Raw genomic sequence first — 22573 nt, forward strand, 5'->3', positions numbered from 1 at the left:
GGATTAACTGCACTGTCAGGTGAGGGGATTGTGAATCAGCAGTTAAGAGACTTGGTCAGCTGCTGAGAGCAGAACTGAGATCACAACTAGGAACTTCTCTTTCCAACTAATGCTTTTAGCTAGCTGTGTGGTGTGGAAGGATATAGGGAGGATGAGGCGGGAGGCTCTGAGTTCATGTCCCAGAACAGACCAGGGGTGGGTCCTAGTCTGAGGGCTCCTGTCCCACCTCAGTGACAAACTGCTATATGAAGATGTACAGCCAGATCCTCCACCTCCACTCACACAGTCAGTCTTCCAGGGTGGAGCCTCCTCAGGAACACATGTGTGTGCACGCATGCACACAAACTCCCATGTGTACACATACATGCAAACTCTCATGCGTGCGTGCATGCACGTGCACACACAAATATACACACAAATACACACACACACCAGTCCCAAGCCCAGAGAAGTAGAAATAGCAATGGCCTTAGACACAGAGTCTTTACTTTTATACAAAATTATCCCACATAAAAATGTTTTATAAAATGCCAGAAAGTAAATAACTATCCCCCTTCCTGAGGAGGAAAATATCCCCAGGAGGGTTCATCAGACATCCTTCTGGCAAGTGGGTCAGCTGGTTCCTAAGGTCCTTGGGCAGGTGGACTCCCTGTCACTGTTCCTAAGACTTTCCAGGACATTAGCTCCAGAAAGAACCTTGGACTCTCTCATTTTACACATGGGAAAAGTGATGCTCAGACCAAAAGAGGGCACCCAAGCTCATCCGGCACCAGGGGCCTCTGTCTGCTCCTCTTTCCCCTGAAGCTCATAGAAAGTTCTCCAACCAAGATGTGCTTCAGAGGGAAAGCTAGTTCTGCTGCTAGGTCTACCCCTAAACGCCAGGCAGTAGGCCATGATGACCTCACACTTCACCTAGAAATGTACCTGGCAGCACAGGTTCCAGCACATGTGAGCTTCCGGGCCAAAGTGCCCTAAAGAAGCAGGGGACACAACTCGTCCTCCATATCACCTCTCTTGCTCTCAAGGGTCTGCCAGAGTCATGCAGAGAGTTACTTCCTGCTTTGGAACCAAGGAGAAGATCCACAAGCCTTTGCCTTGGGTTTGTAGGCAACTGAGATTCCCTTCTTGCTGATCAGAAACCTGGTGAACATCCATCTCTCTCTCTCTCTCTCTCTCTCTCTCTTTAGAAAAAAAATAATGACTACTTAACACAAGTAACCTGGGTAGACAAAGTCCACGGGCACGGGGTCCTCAAAGGCGGGGAACGATAATGCAAAGCATCCAGGGAGGGATTCTGAGCTCATGGTTTAGAGGGGTCTTCCTTCCATGCGCGGCACTCCCGGTACACCAGGAAGGGGTGGACGAACGTCAGAAGAGTGGTGAGCAACAGCGTCACATTCACCTGCAGGGAGAGGAAGGAGGAAGCCAGTCTAGCAACTCTGAGCCACCCCCTCAAGTAGCAAAGGGGCCAGAAGCGCCCCCAGTTCACATTCCACTTCCCACCACACACTATGGCACCCTGGAAGAAGGACTTCTGACTATTTTCCATTCTTTTCTGTGAAGTAGGGGAAATTAATACTTCTCACCTCACAGATTAAGAAACAGGGAGCTAGAGAGCATTCGATGATTGACTGCTCAAGGTCACATGGGAAGCTGGGGTGGCACCTGTCATACCACCCATCTGAATGTTAGGTTAGATCCCTGATTTAATAGTCAGCTAATTATCCTTGGTTTAAGTTTTTCCTTCTTTTTCTCCCAGTGACAGATTTAAACTCCTGTTTTACACTTTGCTGACTTTTTTTAAATGAGGCAAACAGAGGCAGGCAGGGGATCCGAGCCCTGAATTCAATGTGGAGACATCTGCCCCTTAGCCGTGTGCCTCAGAATGTGTAAGTCTCTTTGAGCCACGGTTTCTACAGAGAACTACAGAGTCCTCTCCGCTCTTAGGACTGGGCCTCTGAGCATCCTTCAGGTGTGAGGACCCTGTCTCTCAGGCTAACTCTAGTCCACGTTACAGCCTTGGGAAATGGCCTGCACTCAATCGAAGCAGGAAATATCTTTGAAGTCTTAGGTTTTTTCTTAAAATTTTGTGAGGATTCTGCATCCTAGTCCAGAACACATTATTTATCTCCACACCCATCATAATTTTCCCTCAAATCCCTGAATAACAGACTCTCCAGAAGGTTGTACCATGTTACCCTGGTGGCTTCAGCTGCCCCCAGTGCAAGGCAGGGGTACACCCACTCACACTGATTTGAGAAGCAAGGCCGAGGATGTACCATGTGCAGAACTCTGCTGCAGCCCTGGCTCCCAGCACCCTGAGTCAGCTCTGGGTGCCCCCTGCTGGGCACCTGGCTGGTCTAGGGCTAGTGTCAGCTCTGGACAGAGGCCTCCGGGAACCAGCCTTCCCACAGTACTCTCCCCACAGTACTCACGTATAAGGGGTTGTTCTGGAGGGGGCCTTTGATGAGGGTGAAGAGGGGGAACTGCAGCAGGGACACAATGGCTGACAAGGTCATCACCAGTCCAAAGAGCTTTCCAAAGTGCTCTGAAGGAAAACTGAGGAGAGAAACAGGGGGATCCAGTGAGCTTCAGGGGCCTGGGATCTGTGGGCCTCTGCCACCTATAGGCTTCTGATCCCTGTCCAAGGCCTTCCTTTGCCCACCCACACAGCCCTTCCCTTTCCCTGTGCTCAGGCATTCAGACCACAGAACACAGAGAAGGCTTGTGCTGGCCCCGGGGGGGGGGGGGGGGGGGGGGGGGGCGGCAGGGATGCAGACACAGGCCACACCTGGGGAAATCTTAAGGAAAAGGCAGAAGAACACACTATCAAAGAAAGCAGGAATGGAGTACCAAGGACACAGAAAAGGGCAAAGGGTTTTTTTTCCAATTACCCTTGGGAGAGGTGGCATTGCAAGGTACATAGGCATTCACTAGGAGACAGGCAGAGGGGCACAGCTGATGCAAAGGCTCAGATATGTGCATGCTCTCTCCTGCTCTTGGCCTCCACCTCCAGCATCACCGGTTCCCAAATTCAGCTGTCTTCACCTGACAACTCCAGGCCCACCCTCACCCCCCCCCCAGGCTCTTTATCTCCCACCTGCTTCCCTTTGTCCCATCACAGAACACCCAAGCCCACTTACCCGAGAGTGAGGAAGGCAGCGTTGCCCCCATAGAGGAAGGAGCGGCTGACCACCTGAAGGATGAAGGTGACGTACTGGAGGGGGAGGACAGGGATGGAGGCACAGAGGGCGAAGCCCAGGCACAGCAGAGATGTCAGGGTCAGTGAAGGCACTGTAGACAAGAGGGCCACAGCTGCAGCGGAAGAACCTGCTCCAAGAGGAAAGAGAAGCTGCCGTAGGTGAACCGAATGGAGCACAAGGGACAAGAAAGACCAGAGAAGGTGGGAGCAATATCCTCTCAACTGTGTTAAACACAACGTAAAGAAAAGACCACCGACTCCAACAATTAAAATCAAATTAAAGCAGGCTTATAATTTCGACTGGCTGGGCTGCCTCTCCCAAAAATCGCGGAATAGAAGACAGCCCCGCAGCTCCCTTGGAGCACAGCTTTATAGCCCAGAAAGTTACACAAAAAGGGGATGTCTTGAGAACTCACAGATAAGAAAATTTTGACAAGCATAACACAAAGGCAGGTAGCAGATCTCAGTATGGAATTTATGAGGCACCATTAGAGTTTCAGAGAGGGTCCTTACCTGGCCAGGGAAAGCCAGAATTTATGAAGCACCACTAAAGTTTCAGAGAGGGTTGTTATCTGGTCAGGGAAAGCCAGGCATGGGTGAGTTCAAGGCACGGGCAGGCATTCCAAACAAGTTTAGAAATCACAGTAATTTATACTAAAACTGAAATTAGCTTTTCATGCCTTTGTGGCCAGATGGCTCCCAATCTTAAGAGGTAATTAGGCTGGGTTTATCAATGATCCAAGCAGATAAATGTATAGGTCTTCCTTGAATTCTCTTCTCTTGCATGCTCTGCTGCCATCCCATAAATGACATTGATTAATTCACCTCTCCAAAGTACCTTTGGAATGTGTCCTCTCCTCCCTGTCCCCACGGGCTCCTCCTACTACTTCAGGGCACCATGAACTCACTCAGAGATTATTGCAATGGTTTCCAAATAGGCTCCATGTCTGCTTTTGCACCCAATACCCTGTAGCCAGGTGTTTTTTGATAGCACAGCTGGTAACAGCCAAAAACTGGAAACAGCCAGTGAGGAAGTGTGGCCCCAACTATGCTACAGCCTCATGGTAAGACACAGGTAAGAGCAACCTCAGGGCAAAGTCACATAAAAAAGAAACCCCGCACCACGACAGTGTCTGAGCGCCTACAGTCAGCTCCCTTTGTCTAAGGAAGAGGGGCACAGAGACACACTTGTATACACACATGCTTATCGAACACTTGTATTTAAGAAATAATAAAAATAGTTACTTTAAGAGGGAAGGGAAGGGGTACAAGGAACAGAGAAGGAAGCTAAACTTTGAATATATAATATATCTTGTTTCACAATGTTAGTTTGGGGGAGATGTAAAGTTTAAAATGTGATTTTTTAAAATTTTTTAGTTATACATGGTCACAATATCTTTGTTTATATATTTTTATGTGGTGCTGAGGATTGAACCCAGGGCCTCACATGTGCAAGGCAAGCACTCTGCCACTGAGCCACAACCCCAGCCCAATTATTATTATTATTATTATTATTATGTTTTTGGGGGTTTTTTTTGTTTTTTTTTTTGGTATGGGAACTGAACCCAGGGAACTGAGCAATACCCCCAGCCCTTTAAAAATTTTATTTTGAGATAGGGTCTCACAAGTTGCCCTTAGTGGCCTTGAATTTTTTTTTTTTTAAGATAGAGTGAGAGAGGAGAGAGAATTTTTTTTAATATTTATTTTTTAGTTATCGGCGAACACAACATCTTTGTTTGTATGTGGTGCTGAGGATCGAACCGGCTGCACGCATGCCATGCCAGCACGCTACCGCTTGAGCCACATCCCCCAGCCCTGTGGCCTTGAATTTGTAATCATCCTGCCTCAGGCTCCTGAGTAGCTGGGATTACAGTAGGCACTACCACGCCTGGCTTTAAAATGTAAATCTTTTAAAAACACAATTAAATTAAAATAATGGGCGGGGGCGGGGACAAGCAAAGCAATCCCAAAATATCAGAAACAAAATAAAACAAATGAACATAACTCTGTACCAAGTTGGTGACCCTTCAGACTGTAATTTTACTGTACATCTGTAAAGGGATAGAGTCTAAGGCCAAAAACAGAGAGAGGAAGGAAATGTGGGGGTGGAGAGAGGAGAAGGGGAAGGAAAGGAGGGGAAGAGGGGAGAAGGAAGGAGCAATAGCATTTGGAAATTGCATTCTTCTTAATACTGATGTTGCTGAAACTAGTGATCACATTTAAGTGTATATATATCTGTATGTGTGTATGTGTATATATATATATATATATATGTATATGTTATTGGGAAACAAGATTTCAAGAGGAAAAGAAAAGAGACACAATACAAAATCAAGGAAGTAAAATGTGAATGAAAATATCAGCATTAAGTATTCAGGGTACATTTCTTCTTACAAATTTTCTTTATTTATTTTTATCTATCATAATTCTATCCAACGCCTGAAAGCAGTGACACCACAGGAGCAATTAGAAAGCCTGGCATGGAGACTGCAGCCTCTAAATCCCATTTAACATTAAAAGGACCCAGGATAGTTGGAGAAATGGCCAATTTCAGATCTGGGGCAGGAAACGCACCTAAGGAAATGAACCAGAACACCCAACAATGCTAAAAAGTAAAGACACTGTCTCAAACTAACAGGAGCATGTCTAAAAGACACAGATGCTAGATTAGTAAAGTTCTCAGTGGCCAAAGATGGTACCATTCGAGCATCAATAGTGAGGGAGGAGCTGCGGTTATGGCTCAGTGGTAGAGTGCTCGCCTAGCATGTGCAAGGCCCTGGGTTCAATCCTCAGCACCACATTAAAATAAAGGTATTGTGTCCAACTACAACTGAAATATAAATATTAAAAAAAAAAAAAAGAATAGTGAGGGAAGCCGAGTGAGGTGGCCCACGCCTGTAATCCCAGCAGCTCAGGAGGCTGAGGCAGGAGGATCACGAGTTCAAAGCCAGCCTCAACAACAGCAAGGCACTAAGCAACTCAGTGAGACTCTGTCTCTAAATAAAATACAAAATAGGGCTGGGGATGTGGCTCAGTGGCCGAGTGCCCCTCAGTTCAATTCTGGGTACTAGAAAAAAAAAAATAGTGAGGGAAGCAGGGCTCAGTGGCGCATACCTATAATCCCAGTGGCTCAGGATTCTGAGGCAGGGGGATTGTTAGTTCAAAGTGAGCCTCAGCAATTTAGTGAGGCCCTGAGCAACTCAGCGAGACACTGTCTAAAATACAAAAAAGGGCTAGGGATGTGGCCCACTGGTTAAATGCCCCTAAATTCAATTCAAAGCAAAAAAAAAAAAAAAAAAAGGAGAGAGAGAGAGAGAGAGAGAGAGAGAGAGAGGGAGGTGGGGAGAGAGGGAGAGAGAGAAGGGGAGAGGGGGAGATAGGGGGAGAGGGGGAGGGAGAGGGAGAGAGGGGGGAGAGGGAGAGAGGGAGAGAGGGGGAGAGAGGGAGAGAGGGGGAGAGAGGGAGAGAGGGGGAGAGAGGGGAGAGGAGGAGAGAGGGAGGGGGAGAGAGGGAGGGGGAGAGAGGGAGGGGGAGAGAGGGAGGGGGAGAGAGAGGGAGGGAGGGGGAGAGAGGGAGGGGGAGAGAGGGAGAGAAAGAAGAAAAGAACAGCCCAGGAAGCCAGCTGTGGTGACACACACCTGTAATGCCAGTGACTCGGGAGGCTGAGCAGGAGGACTGTAAGTTCAAGGCCAGCCTCAGCAACTTAGTGAAACCCTGTTTCAAAATAAAAAATAAAAAGGGCTGGGGATGTGGCTCAATGGAAAATTACCCCAGAACCAATCCCCAGGACAAAAACAAAACAATCGTGAGGTGTCTGGTGAAGCTCAGTGAAGAGCCCTTGTGCAGCATGCATGAGGCCCTGGGTTTCATCCCAGCACCAAAAAAAAAAAAAAAAAAGGAGGTGAAGAAGAAGAAGAAGGTGACAGGTGACAGAATGGCTTGAAACATGTCAGACAAAAAAAAAAAAAAAAAAACTTTTTTTTTTTTAGTTGTAGATGGACACAATATCTTTATTTATTTATTTTCATGTGGTGCTGAGGGTCAAACCCAGTGCCTCTCATGGGCAAAACAAGTGCTCTACCAAGAGCTACAGCCTCAGCCCCCTCAAACATATTTTAAATGAGACTTTAAGTCATCCCCAGGGGCACTAAAGCACCAACTCTTTCCTCTGAAACTACTAAAGTAGGGGGAAAACCAAGCATTTATTTCAAGGGAAGGAAATAGTAAAGAAAGTCTTTATAGAAAAATTCCAGCTATGAAAAGCAGAAGGAAAGGAAGAAATATAAAATCATCCTTTTACAGCCCTAATAAAATAATGGGTCTAGCCATGGATCATCAGTGGCCGCTAAAATCATTAGGCGAAAGGTTGATGGGAAAGATGGATCAGACTGACAGTGTCTGAACCAGCTGATGAATCTTAACGTCATCACCACAGACAGCAGATACCAGGAGCCTGCTCAAAAGCAGAGGAAGACCATCTCTGAATGATTCTTGCCGGGGGGAAAAAAAAAAAAAAAACTGAGTCTCTGTCAAGCCTCTAATCTGCCTGTTTATAGGAAATACCCAATCAGAGAAGCACTTTGAAATGACACCAAAAAGATGCCAAATGCAAAATGTGGGAAACGCAACAGGACAAATAACCCAGTTCCTTCAACAAGTAAACAACAAGGCTTTTTTTTTTGGGGGGGGGGGTAGTACTAGGGATTGAACTCAGGGGCACTCAACCACTGAGCCACATCCCCAGCCCTATTTTGTATTTTATTTAGAGACAGGGTCTCACTGAGTTGCTCCTGTGGTGTCACTGCTTTCAGGTGTTGGATAGAATTATGTTTTTAGTTGTGACAATGATGTCATGGTGACATTTACATAAAAGAGGCCCCGCGTCAGAGATCCATGCTGAAGAATTTGCGGGTGAAATGACATGCTGTCTGAGATTCTGCCCCTCCCCGTTCCTGACCCCCACAGGGTGAGGTACCTCAGCAGCCCAGTGTCCTCCCATCATGTCCAAGGATCGTGTCCAATCTCTCGGGGTGTGGTGAGCAGCCTGGCCCCTTCTCACCCCTCTGCTTCCAGGCCCTTCCCTACAGCTCCCCGAGAACTCTGTGCCCTGGTTGGCCTAGATCACATGCCAGGATCCACCAGCTGCCTCACTGTCTCGCGCTCTCCTTCACCCCCTGGCCCCCTCCCCTCATCTCCTCCCTTTTTACTCTTCCCTCAGACTTAGCTTAGATGCCATTTCCTCCAGGAAGCCTTCCCTGACACCAACCCATCTTCACCCAGAACAGATTACGTGACTTTCTTTGGGTCCCATTATCCCCTGTGTGTTTACACAGGCTCCTCATCTGCTACGGGGCTATGACTCACTGAAAATTGCAAAATATCATCAAGTTGAAATGCATTCAATACGTCTAACCTGCTGAACGTCACAGCTTAGCCTAACCTACCTTAACATGCTCGGAACATACATCTCAGCCTTCAGTGGGCAGAATCATCTAACACAAAGCCTGTTTTATAATAAGGCATTGAATACCTCATGTAATTTATGGGAGACTATGCTGAAAAGGGAAAAACAGAATGGTTGTACTGCAGGGTTAGTCACCATCAGAAAGTCAGAACTCTGGGGTAGGGACTGTCTGTGCTTGGTGGGTCGTAACTGACTGATGACCTGTCTTGCTCTACCCACTAGATGGAGGACAGCTTGAGAAAAAAAGGTGTATCTGACTCATCCACTGCTGAACCCCTGGTGTCTGGCCCTGCCGCTGGCTCTTAATTATCCCTCAGTGGCTGGTAGCTGAATGAATGAATGAGCGCAGGGAGAAAAGGTTAATGCAAAAGAAGACAGCGTGAGGTAAACGAGGATCTCTCCTCTCCTGGTCCCTCAACCCATCTCACCTGTCCTTTTCGCTTCCTTCTGGTACCTCCGCTTAAGCCGGTCCATGAGCAGCCCGTTCCAGGGGGCACACAGCACTCCGAAGAACTGAGTGATGGCAAAGGCGTTGGTGTAGGCGCTGACTACAAAAAGCAGAGAGGGGTCAGGTGATAAGAGATTGCCAGGCCTGATTTAATGAGAGGATGCCCCTGACGGACCCTTGTCCTGCCTGTCCCTCCCCCGCAGGCCTTCTGGCCCTCCCCTGGAACACAGGGCCCATTCCTCCCACCCCTCAGGGCTCCAGCATGGGCCAGCTGGGCTGCCTCCCAGCCCCCACACACACCCTGCGTCCTGTCCCCGCCCGCCAAGTTGGTCAGCAGAGAGTTGAGCGTGCCGATGAAGAGGTAGTGCCACAGCTGGATCACGGACAGCCACACCAGGTGCCAGGCAAAGCGCCGAGACAAGGCATAGCTCCAGAAAGAACGGAGGTTCTGCTGCTGCATGTGTCCTGAGCTCTCTGAGGAGAAAGACGAACCGGGCGTCAACCATAGGGAAAGTGGAGGGGAAGGAAAGGCAGAGGGTGCCTTCCCAGGACAGGCTCAGGTCCCGTTCACCTTCCAGCCTGTGTCAGGAACTCATCCGGTGTGCCCTGTGAGCTGCCTGCAGCCTGCACACCCCCAAGGCTGTGCTTTGTCATCTGGTCCTAGCACCTTGAATGACCCTCAGAGTTCTTCCGTCTATTGAAATGTGATCTGCCGCTCATGGTGTGCTCAATGACACATCTTGCAATAATACTTTCCTGATCTTTTTAGCCGCAAAGGTAAAAAGAAAGAGGAGAAAGAGCCAATGGGAAGATCACTGGTGGACAGCTACTGTTCTGGCCTGCTCCATATCGCCTCCCTTGCTTTTGGTCCCAGCTGTATTCCTCGTGGTCTAGATGGGACGATGAGCTACACGTTCTGTTCCTCACCCAGGGTTGACCAGTTACCTCATTCTCCTAAAGGGGTAGAATGCCCCAGAAGTATCTTGGCTCTACATCTCCAGGAGCCTGGCAAATGCAATTTTCCCCTTGATTTTAAGAGCTTCCCAGAGTCCTATTATTCTTTCTTGTTAAAATAAATTTTTATTGTGTATATTTAAGGTATGCAACATGATGTCATGGGATACATATAGATAGTGAAGTGGTTACTATAGTGAAGAAAATTAACATATCCATCATCTCACATGGTTATCCACTTATTTTTTTTTTTAAATCCAGAACAGCTAAAATCTATTCACTTAGCAAAAATCTCAAATACAATACAATTGTATCAGCCACAGCCCTCATGTGTAGATGATCTCTCTAGACTTAATCATCCTAGTATCCTTTGGCTACCTTGTATCCTTTGGCTACAACTCTGTTTCCTCCTTCCAAGTCTTGTCTTTATTTCTCCCATAGCCAGCAGTGGCTTATTTGTAATATTTGTAACCAAAGAGAAAGGAAGGAAAGGAGGCAGCAATGGAGACAGGGGCCATGAGAGAGGGCAGAGCCATGAGACAGACATGGGGACAAAGAAACCAACATCAGTGCACTGGCACCGCAGGTGAGAGCAGGCCTGGAGTAGGGGTGGGGAGCCAAACAATGGAAGGCAGACTTCACTGGGCGCAGGAAGAGATGCAGAGAGAAAAGAGGAACACAGGGAAGGAACACAAAAGGGACAAAAGTCCTGCCCTCTCTAATGCCTCTACAAAGTGAGGGGACAGAGAAGGTCCTTTCTCCACCCCTCCTGTCCTGACTCAGCCCCTGGGGTGCTCCTGACTGGAGGAACCAGGTGAGGGCCTTGGTGAGTGGCAGGAAAGGCCAGGTTCTGAAGGGGAGATGAGCTGACCAGCAGGGCTCACCTCCATTTGATGAAAGACACTCATTTGACTGCAGCTCCCTGTTTTCGGGCTCAGCTGTTTTCTTCTCTTCCTTTCTGGAACCACGCCCAGAACACAGGCTGTGGAAACAGAAGCCCCAGCAGCCAGGCCAAGCACTGTGAGCTGCACCCAAGACCCAGACTGGAGGGAACAGTGCAGTGGATCCCCATTTCCCCATTTCCCTGCACAATGGAGCCACCTTTGAACCACCCCAGGGTCCAGGCAGCAGCCCATATGGATCTGATCAGGACGCCTGGGGGTAAAAACCTGGCTCCCATTTTTCAAAAATAATCTCCAAATGATTCTAGTGATTCTAATATGCAGAAAAGTAGGGGACGCTCTGGTAGCCTGGGAAGAGGACGGGCCTGGGGTTCCCATCTCAACCCTGCCTCTTCCTAGCTTCAAAAACATTCTCAGATCCACCCCTTATGGGCCTCATTTTTCCCATTTAGAACATGGAGGTAAGAGCTGGGTGCAGTGGTGCAGGCCTGTAATCCCAGCAGCTTGGGAGGCTGATGCAGGAGGATCATGAGTTCAAGGCCAGCCTCAGCAACTTAGCAAGTCCCTAAGTAACTCAGTGAGACCCTGTCTCCAAATAAAATATTTTTTAAAAGGGCTGGGGATGTGGCTCAGTGGTTAAGTGCCTCTGGGTTCAATCCCCAGTACAGCAAAAGAATATCTGAGAAGATTGTTGTGAGAATGAAATCAAAGGGCACTTGGAGTCTGACAATTGGGAAATGAGCAGCAAATGAGCACCCTCTGTCTACTCCTTGTATCTGAGTGCAAAAATTATCACAGGTACTCACCCCCTCTGTATCTCCACCCTTTGCATTGGGACTTAGCAGCTCTTTTTCTCATCCCCTGAATCTGAGCTGGCCTTGTGAATTGCTTCAGTCAAAAGAATGGAACAAAAGCAAGGTGCCAGTCTAAATCTCAAGAAAACTCCTGCATTTCTGCACTCTCTCGGAACCCTGACACCACCACATGAGCAAGCCCAGCCCAGTCTGCTGGAAGATGAACCATGTAACCCAAACATCCCTACTACTCCAAACCCCGTAGTCTACTAGACTAGCCTACCCCCAGATAGTGCATCAGATGGTCAGAAGCATAAGCAACCCCACTTAAATCATTTAAATCTGGCTCTGGTCTGTAGAACTAGCCAGCTATCCAAATTGTGGAAAAGAATAAATGCTTATTATTTGAGACCATTGAGTTTGGGGGTAGTTTGTTATGCAGCAATAGCTAACTGATACACTCCTGTTCCCATTCTCCTCTCCTGGGACAGGTTTGCTCTTCCTTATCTGTTGTACCTCTTGCTTTCCACTCTAGATGTAGGATTTGGCCCACAATCCTTACCCATAGCTGTAGTTGGGGGGCAGTGGATAGGGAATGTGCCCCCGGGGCATCAGGAGGAAAGTACGCCCGACATGCCAGATACTACATGCAGAGAGGAAGATGAAGGAGGCCCTAAGGCTGATGCCCTGTTCATAAAGAAGCTACAAATAAAAGGAAAAAGAAGTCAGTGCACTCCCCCGAGTTCATAGCAGCATTATTGATCCAAGCATCCATCATTAGATGAATAGATAAACAAAATGTGGTCTATCTATTCAATGGAATATTATTCATTCTTAAACAAGAAAATTCTGACACATGCTAAATATGGATGACTCTTGAGGACATTATACCAAGTGAAATAAATAAGTCACAAAAGGACAAATTCTGGATGGTTCCACTTACATGACATACCTAAAGTATGCAAATTCATAGATAGAAAGCAGAACCAGGGGCTGGTAGGCAGGGTGGGGATGGAATGAGAAGTGTTTTAATGGGTAGAATATTCCAATTTTATATAAAAAGAGTTCTGGAGGTACATAGTGGTTCCACACTGTGAATGCACTTCCTGCTACAAACTGAGTACTTAAAGATGGTTAAAGTGGGACATTTTATGTTATGATTAAAAAGTCAGGGTAGTTCAGTGGCAGAGCATGTGCTTAGCATGCACAAAGCCCTGAGTTCAATCCCTAGCACCAAAATAAGCAAATAAATAAAGAAAAAGAAAAGTCAATGTGGGTGGCAGGAACTAGAACCAGTTTCCTAGAGGAGTCTTAGCAGGCCTCTTGCTCATGCCCTGGAGGCTGAACAAGGACACTCCACTCCCATATTCCCTCAGCCCAGGGCCCAACCAGATGCAGGGAGCCATTCTGTCACCCTTCATCACAGTCTTGCAGAGCCTCCTAGTAGAGGTCTCAGGGATCTCCTAGCCGAGGGCTTCCCACACACACCAACAGCAGGGAAGTCTTTTTGTTCAAACAAAATTTACACAAAAACTCAACTTAGCAAACACATCCATGGGAACCTGCCAAGTTATCTTCCCCTGCATTCTCCTTGGTGACCAACAGCACATCAAAGGGAACTCCTGAGTTCCTCGACACCAGTTCAAAAACCACAGATCTAGTCCAACCCCCTCCTCCCTCTACAGAGGGTGACTGAGGTCCTCCATGTGCAAGGAATTGCCCAACATCAGAGGACGCAGCCAAGTTGGATTAATCTAGGGATTCCAGCTCCTGCTACAGCACCCTCCCCGGCCACCTCTGGAGGGGAGGGAAATGGTGGCATGCCCAGGGGAAGGGAGAGAAACTGGAAAGTGACCTTGCACCAGGGGTCAAAAGGCCTGAGTGCCCCAGGAGTTCAGTCTCTGGGTGACCCTCCAAGCCAAGGTGCTCGGGGGACTAATTGAGGTTCATTTTTGGGTTAGGACCTCCAGAGATCCTCTTCTCTTGTGATCCTCAGTCAGCATCAGCTGCTTCTGGTCCAACACAAACCCCAGCATAGGACTCACACTCTTTCACCCCTTCTCCCTCAGCCATATTTCGTGTGCTGACTTTTGTCCTCCAGCCTGTTGCCTCATAATCAAAACATGGCAGCCATAACTCCAGCTGTCACATCCTCCCAATGCCACACTCAAAGAGGAAAGGTAAGAAGGGAGACCAAGGAGGAAGGCTTTCATTTTACTCCATTCTCATTTTCCTTCAGGGAAGAAATACCCTCTGAAGTTCTTGCAGAACCTCCTTCATATCATTTAGAAGGGCTTGAGCCAGGCACTCTCCATCCGCCTAAAATCCCAGCAGCTCAGGAGGCTGAGGCAGGAGGATTGTGAATTCAAAGCCAGCCTCAGGTAAAGTGAGGTGCTAAGCAACTCAGTAAGACCCTGTCTCCAAATAAAATACAAAATAGGGCTGGGGATGTAGCTCAGTGGTAGAGTGTCTCTGAGTTCAATCCCTAGTACCTCCCCATCCCCCAAAAAAGAAGAAGGGCTTGATCATATGTCCACTTCTGACAATCACTGGTGGTGGGGTAGGGGGAGATGCTGTGGTTGGCTTAAACCCATCAGGATTCATTCCCTAGGTTGGGAAGGTTAGCAATATTAAACAATTAAAACTGTTAGCAGATGGTTGTTGTTGGACCACTAACGGCACTGGTAACTGCATCCCCCTGACACCTGCCATCAGTCCATAGGAGAGCTGCACAGGCCCTCTATCTGCCCCTCTTGTCCACCAGCCCCTTCCCACCTCCTCATCCAAACTAGAGGCTCATATCAGCACACACCCTGTCCCAAAGGGCCCCCAGCCTCTGCCAACACTGCCAACACATATCCATGCTGTAAAAAGTCCAGGTGAGGCTGAAGAAGGGGCTTTCTGGTTACAGCTCAGGCTCTAGAAGCAGAAAGGCCTGGGTTTCAGCTCAAGTATGGCCTACTAGCTGCAGAACTGTCAGCAAAGCACCTTAACCTTGCAGAGACTCATGGCTTCATCTGTAAAATGGGGGGCAAAGTAGTGCCTACTTCAGAGAATTGAGAGAAATCACACAAAGTTCATGGGACAAGTGTGTGGCAGATTTCATCTCACTTAGAATGGCAATCACCAAGAATACAAGCAATAAAAATGTTGGCGAGGATGTGGGGAAAAGGCACACTCATCCATTGCTGGTGGGACTGCAAATTGGTGCAAACACTCTAGAAACACCTTAGAAAACTTGGAATGGAACCATCCTTTGACTATTATCCCACTCCTTGGTTTATGCCCAAAGGACTTAAAATCAGCATATTACAAGGATGCAGCCACATCAATGTTTATAACAGCTCAATTCACAAGGGTTAAACTGTGGGACCAACCTAGATGCCCTTCAATAGATGAATGGATAAAGAAACTGTGGTATATATACACAATGGAATATTGCTCAGCACTAAAAGAGAATAAACTTTTGGTATTTTCAGGTAAATGCAATAGAGAATATCATGCTAAGCAAAGCAAGCCAATCCCAAAAAAACAAAGGCTAAATGTTTTCTCTGATAAGCGGATATTGATCCATAATGGGAGCAGGGGCAACATGGGAAGAAGGAAGAAACTTTGGGTTGGACAAAGGGTTGGACAAAGGGAGGCATGGGGGTAGGAAAGATGGTGGATTAAGACAGACATCATTAACCTAGGTACATGTATGATTGCACGAATGATATGACTCTACATCATGTACAACCAGAGAAATGAAAAGTTGTGCTCCATTTGTGTACAATGAATCAAAAGGCATTCTGCTGTCATATATACCTAATAAGAATGAATGAATAAATAAATAAATAAATATCAGCACACTACAGTGACACAGCCACATCAATGTTTATAGCAGCTCAACTCACAATAGCTAAGCTATGAAATCAATCTAGGTGCCCTTCAATAGATGACTGGATAAAGAAACTGTGATATACACAATGGAATATTACTCAGCCTTCAAGAAGAATGAATTTATGGTAATTTCCAATAAATAGATGGAGCTGGAGAATATCACGCTAAGTGAAATAAGCCAATCCCAAAGAACCAAAGGCTGAATGTTTTCTCTGATATGCAGATGTTAATTCACAACGGGGGGCGGGGAAGCTAGGGAAGAATAGAGGTACTTTGGATTAGACAGAAGGGAGTGAAAGGAGGGGAGGGGTTGTGGGGGTAATAAGGATAGTAGAATGAATTGGACATTACCCCATGTGTATGTATAATTACACGACTGGTGTAACTCTACATCATGTACAAGCAGAAGAATGAGAAGTTTTATCCTGTTTATGTATGATATGTCAAATATGCATTCTACCGTCATGTATAACTAATTAAAACAAATTAAAAAAAAAAAAAAAAGAATACCAAATTCTGCTATCATTTACCTTAATGAATAGGAAGATTGCAGAGGAAGAGTCAAATGCTCCATTGTAGAGAGTGATGATGGTAGAACGGTGTTTGCCAAACAGGTTCCCAATCTAGAGAAGACACAAGAAGTCTGGACCACCAATCTACTCATGGAACAACTCTATCTTGAGTGTCCAGCAAGCGCCAGCCACACACAGACCCTACACCACCCTCCACCCCAAGAGCTCCCCCCTGGCTTGGGCCAACCCCATCAGAAGCAGCCAACTGTGGAAAAGTGCCCTCCTTCCCTCATCCCAACCACTGACACTCGACAGACCCACACCTGCAGGTTGGTGATGAGAAACAGGATTCCCCCGACGGTGAGCATGGGCATGGCCAGGAAGAGCAGCATAGCCGAGTCTAGAACCATCAAAGTCAGAGGTGGGCTGATGCTGCGGCAACCCAAAGATGACCCCAAATGCCAGCACATCCTCCCCTCTCCTCCAGGAAGCCCTAGATCCCACCTGCTCCAGAGGCCCAACAACCCTGGACCCAGTTCTCCCCAGCTTCTAGCCTCCCTCAAGGGTCTTAGGGTACAGATTCTCCCAGCTGTGCCTGCAGAGTTATCTATTTTCCACTACAGATGGGTTTAGGTCTGTGGCAAACCACAAGCACCCCCTGCCTCTTCACCCCCCCACACTATGAGGGAAGAGGACATCAGACTCAGTCCATCTGTCCCTGAAAGCCCAGTCTCTAATTCACTGCATGACCACAACCTTGAGCTGTTTTTCTGGGTCTGTGCCTCAGTCACCTCATCTGTTCAATGGGAACAACAGTCTCTACTTTTCCTGCCTCATGAGGGTGCTGGGAGATCCGATTGAGAACACGGCCACGGTCTTTCCTTTGTCCCTGAACTTCAAGCTATTCCTTCATGTCAGGCGTGGTCCCTGGCATTGGAAGTGCCAGATAGTAAAGCACTCCTCTTGCACTTGAAAAGACTGGCTGCAAGCAGATTGCTCAGACAGGCCTGGTAAGCACTGAGTAATTGCAAAACAAGGGCCAGGGCCGAAGGAACTCTTGGTAAATTAGTCTTTCCCAAACCACAGACTTCTGCCTTCCTTTACAATTTTGGCCATAACCTCTGCCTGTCCTATTATTAGTTAAAATGTTTTCTTTAGGGGATGGGGGAGGGCAGAACCCATGCTTAGCATGAGCAATACCCAGGGTTCCATCCCCAGCCCCACAAAGAAAGAAACTATTTTCTTTAATTTGACCCACTTTTATCCAAAAGAAAACCCACTTGAAGAGACCCTTTCTAGGGCTGGGGATACAGCTCAGTTGGTAGAGTGTTTGCCTCGCATGCACAAGGCCCTGGGTTCAATCCCCAGCACCACACACACCAAAAAAAAAAAGAGAGAGAGATACTTTGTGTCACCATTGTAAGTAGAAACCCTTGCTCCCTGGTTATGAATGGGAGTGTAAATGCAAAATTAAATACAACAAAGAAAAACAATGTTATCGACCTGCTCCTGTCGTCAGTGTGTTAGACTAGCCCCAAGAAAACAAAACAACTAAAAGAGAAATAAAATCACTGTTCCAGCAGGTGACTCAATGTTTGTTAATGAAATTGTCTGGGCTCCTAATATATCTGTGTGTGTGTGTGTGTGTGTGTGTGTGTCTCTCGTGTGCTGGGGCTAAGATCCTTTTGAGTAACTACTGTTGTGTAACCTGAGAAGCCCTGAACTGGGCTAATTTTAGAGCATTCATGCTATTTACCATTTCAATTTCTGTACTTATAAAAAGTCCATGTCTCCTAATGAACTAAAGGTTGGCAGAGACTGCTTTCACAAGAGTTATTGTGGCTTCCAGGCCTTTTCCAGAACAAAAAGTCCCCCCCTTTTTTTTTTTTTTTTTTTTTTAATGGAGGAAGAGGGGGAAGAGTTGCTCAAACGATTCACAATGGTGAATCAAACACAAGCCAGCCACATCTGGCTACTTGAAAATTGACAGGCTTTCGATTACCTGAGGCCCGTTTGATAAGGAGCACAGTTTGAAGTCTTTGGCCTGAGAGGTGCCAGGCTATCTCCCAAGATCTGTTTGGATCTCCGAGGTTGCTCAGCATGAATGCAGACCACCCTTGACATCATCTCCAGTATAGAACCGGTTATGTGCTATACCTTGAATTCCTAACCCCAAAATTGAGCCACTCCATCTGAGCCTGGGGAGGAATAAGGGGAGGCATCTCCCAGCCAGTATAACCAGGGAGCTAGCACAGGAGGGTCAGGAGCCCGCCCCCCCAGGCCCACCTCCCACCAACTCTGGAGCAAGTCTTTGCCAAGGGTCCCTCTCCGGCCTCAGTTGGCTCTTCTTCATAAAGGAGGCAGGATGGATAAACCAAGTTGGGATTCATAGATTTTAATAAAGGGGAATATTTGAAAAATAAAAAGCTTTTGAGTATAATAGAGTTGTCAACTTTTATCCTGCTAAGTAAGGATACTTTCAAAACTCATTCATATTATCATTTGATTTTTTTTAAAAAAGAGAGATCATTTTTACACCTCCAAGAGGGAAATAATCCCTTGAATAAATCCTCTCTGAAGCAGCCCACTTCCATTGCCCTTCCTTCTCACATTTTCTCGGAAGACTAAGCTGTGTTCACAAACCAGCAAAAACCTCGCTATCACTGAGGGACTCTTGCCAGCTGATCTCTGAATAACCCCGGGGTGCTTGGGCTCTGGCTGACACCCTCTGTACCTGGCCCATCTATCAGTACCCCTTGTCTTTGTCCCTCCTCCCACCTAACATGACTCACCTGCAGAGGTGAAGGCTATGGTCAGAGTGGCACTGGTATAGAAAAATCTGAAATACAGAAAAGAATACCGTCAAGGAAGGAGAAAGCCCAGAGACAAAACAGGCCTCTGCTCCCCTCCCCTCCAGGCCTAGAAGCATGCTGCATCCTCAACCTGGGAATTCAATTCTGGAAATTCAAGGGGCCCTGATGCCTCCTTGGAGGCTCAGTACTAGGTATGAGAAGCCCAGTGACAAGATGTGATCCTGACTCACAGACTGTGCATAGGGAGTCTTGGATAATGAGTTCTGTTGAGAACAGGATGGGCTGAAGACTTAGCCAGGAGCAGACTAGACAGAGCCCAGGCTCTCTCACCTGGAAGTTCCAAGAGGCAAACCCTTGGAAAAGCAGGTGAGTGATTAGTCTGTAAATCAACACCTTGAGTTCTAATTCCTCCCTACTGTGTGACTTTGGGCAAGCCACTTTCCTTCTCTGGGCCTCAGTAGTTTCTTCTGCAAAGGGCAAGAATCAGACTGACCTAGACTCTGAGCTTAAGGTTCTAGAATGCAGTGATTTTGGAATGACAATCCCAAGGTTTTAGGGATCCCTTGGCAAGTTGAAGATCTTATAAAGAATGAAATAATAAAAGCAGAACCCTAAAGATAGAGAAGAAGGAAAGGGCAAAGAAGGAGGTTAGAGAAGATGAAAGATGGAGAGTCAAAGACGAAGAAAAACTGAAATACAGTCTTTATTCATCCAAAGGCTTAAGCAAACAGGACTTGCTTCCCTCTCTGAGTATGTCCTGGCCCAGGTCCACGGCTCCCCCATCCTTCTCTTTAAATAGTTTTTTTTTTTTTTTTTAAGAGAGAGAGAGAATTTTTTAATTTTTTTTTTTTTAGTTTTCGGTGGACACAACATCTTTATTTTATGTGGTGCTGAGGATAGAACCCAGCGCCCCGTGCATGCCAGACAAGCATGCTACCACTTGAGCCACATCCCCAGCCCCCCCATCCTTCTCTTTGATAGCTGAGCCCACACAAGCCTCCCTGGGGTGCTGCTCTGGGTCATATCAGCCCTCAGCAGACCAGTGCTTATCACTGAACCTGGCCATGAGCATAGAGATCCAAACACAGAAGCCAATGACAGAAGCAAACTATTCAACTCCCTCTGACCCACCTGTTGCCTGAAAGGGAGACCCCCCTGTCGCCCTCTAGTCCGAGGGGACCTGAAATCCCACCACTGCAGATACCCAGAAAACCTTAGTAATGGAGCCCTGGACAGTCATGGGGTGAGGAGGATAAAGAACAAGGCTGAGTTGGTGTGAGGACTTTTAGGAGTGACAGAAGGGTCCCCAGAGTGAAGGGAGGCAGAGAGAAGCAATCTTGGGTGTGCTAATTTTGTAACCCTGACCCCAGGCCAGACCTCACAGGAAGTCAGCCTGGGTTCCTGCTCAATTCAGCAGGTGATAAAAAGACACACTGTTCTATGGAGCCAGGGGAAGGAGGTGAGGAAAGGCTAGAGAGGGTGCAGGGGAGGAGGGCGGGCCTAGAGACACATCCTGCCAGCCAGCTACTGCTCAGGAGCCTGCCAGGACTGTCCCATCGCCTGACCTGGGTTTCCCTCCCAGCCAGGCAGCTGCGTGAAGAATTCCTCTTACTCGCCTCTGCCCAGGCTGGGCCTGTGGACTTACATGGCTAAGAGGCGGGCCACGGTGGTCTTAAAACGGTCAAAGATGTAGCCAGTGGGCAACGTCATGAAGTTGTTCATGAAGGAGGCCACGGTGAAGATGAGAGAGAACCTCTCGTCCTGGGCTTTGCAGTCTGGAGGAGAGAAGGGTTCTCAGAAGCCCAGGGTACATGGGCCAAGCTCCCATCATCCCAGCCTCCCGCTAGGTGAGCGCCCAGTTCGGGCTCCCCTCCCTCTAGGACAGCTCGCCCGGGCAGAAGGCTCTTCTTCCTCAAGCTGGGTTAAGACGCAGCTGTCCCTAAAGATTCCTGCCCCCAAGACACCCCTTGGAAGCCCACTGCATCTCCTAGACAAGAGGGGGACTTGCTGACACTCCTCTTGCCCTAGAAAGGCTGGAAAGGTGAGCAAGAGGTAGAGTCCTCCCTATCCCTTCCCAACCTCCTGGGGACCTGGCTCAGTGTCCTTGGAAAAGCCCGAGCTGTCCTTACCGGCTTGCCCTGTGGCGTTGCTCAGGAGCCCAGCATCTGCTTCACAGAGCTCCTCAAAGTAACCCTCTGTTTTGAAGACAAACACTAGAGAAGCCCAGCCAAAGAGGACACCCGCAAAGCCAAGGCATTCCAGCAGCCCCGTCAGAAGGGTGGCCACACGAAGGGGCAGGCTCGGCCCTGCCATGGCCCCAAATCCTCAAGTCCCACTTTGTCCTCCTGGGCAGACCACACGAGTTGCAGGTCCTGGTGTGTGCCCACGTGGAAAATTCCTTTGGCAATCCGTTTCCTTCAAGGAGCTCTATAGTTCCAACTTTTGGGGGCCTGGGCAAAACCCATCAGTGGATGATTCTCTGGATCCTGAAAAACAAGGTAGAGGCTGCCTGTGGGAAAGGGAGAGGTGGACAAAGGGTGGGGGGGAGAGGAAGGGCAGAATGATTATGACCCCTGGAAGGAAATTTCGGGAATCACACCTTCACTGGGAATGTCGATCGATGGCAGAGGGTTTGGCGTGTGCAAGGTTCAATTCCCAGCACAAGCAAAAATAAATAAATAAAAGTAAATAAATAAAAAAATTTTCATACATCATCTCATTATTGCATCTGAATACCAACTTGGCAACCCAGAGTCACAGATGAAAGTTAATGCTGTACCCAAGGTAGCCCAAGCAGCAGGGTGGGAAACAGGAACTCCTGAGCTCATTCTGAATGGAGTCCACTAAAATAAGAACAGTCTCCCCCCAACCCCGACCCGGTGCAGGGGGGCTCGACCCAGAGCCAACGGGCATTCTCACCACCTCCCGCAAAGCTGATGGTTTGCTACCTTCATTTTACTGGCACAAAAGTTTCAGAGGACTTCCTGAACTTGCCCAAGGTCACAAGGCTAATAGTCACAACCCAGGCCACACGAGTCCCCAACTCCAGACGCGAGCCTTGCCTAGGGCTCCCACGCCTCGTCCCCGCCGCCCTCCGCACACCAGTCCACTTGCACCGAGCCCCGCGGCCACTCCCGCTGCCCGGAGCCCCCCTCCCCGCCCCGCGCCCGGCCGCCTTCCCGCGGAGGCGCCGCCAGACCCAAGTCCTACCCGCGCGCGCGACGCCAAGGGCTGCTGTCGCTTGGCGCTGGCGGGTCGCGCTCTGGATCCGCGCCTGACTCCGCCCCTCCCAGGCCTTTGCCGGCCTCCACCCGCGCCCGCCCGGAAGGGGATGGGACAGGCCTCCTCGTCTCCATCACTTCCTTCTCTCTCTTGACCCCCGCCCCTTCTTCTCCTTCGGTGGCCCTCCAGCACGCCAGCCGAGTCTCTTTCCCTCTCTCCTGACTCGTGTGCACACACCCCCCGCCCAGCTCCCTGGTCCCCTTCCTGCCCCAAGCAACTTGGTTTTCACAACGTTCCAAGCCCAGGTCCACCCAGGGAGATGATGCACGCAGAGCAAAGAGCTTCAGCAAGCACGCGGTGCCTTACCTTGACCACCTAGG

The 22573-nt window shown here is 48.3% G+C and overlaps 1 protein-coding gene across 2 annotated transcripts; it reads right to left on the reverse strand.

Annotated features, from left to right (window-relative positions):
* Positions 1–1067: 1067 nt before the first annotated feature.
* SLC43A3 (solute carrier family 43 member 3) lies at positions 1068–22330 on the reverse strand. Of its 2 annotated transcripts, none has more exons than XM_081276181.1 (13): positions 22182–22330; positions 21101–21457; positions 20617–20746; positions 18951–18997; positions 16482–16558; positions 16177–16269; positions 12327–12466; positions 10953–11050; positions 9415–9588; positions 9095–9214; positions 3144–3330; positions 2436–2559; positions 1068–1402 (listed from the first exon to the last, which is right to left on the reverse strand). In XM_081276181.1, the coding sequence occupies exons 2-13, from the start codon at positions 21282–21284 to the stop codon at positions 1301–1303; spliced, it is 1476 nt and encodes a 491-aa protein (XP_081132307.1). In that variant the 5' UTR covers positions 21285–21457; positions 22182–22330; the 3' UTR covers positions 1068–1300. The 2 variants fall into 2 exon arrangements, with proteins under 2 accessions (XP_081132307.1, XP_081132308.1); XM_081276182.1 differs by lacking the exon at positions 22182–22330 and adding an exon at positions 21920–22064.
* Between the last annotated feature and the right edge of the window lie 243 nt (positions 22331–22573).

Source organism: Spermophilus citellus, assembly GCF_964194105.1.
Source record: "Spermophilus citellus genome assembly, chromosome: 2".
NCBI lineage: Eukaryota > Metazoa > Chordata > Mammalia > Rodentia > Sciuridae > Spermophilus > Spermophilus citellus.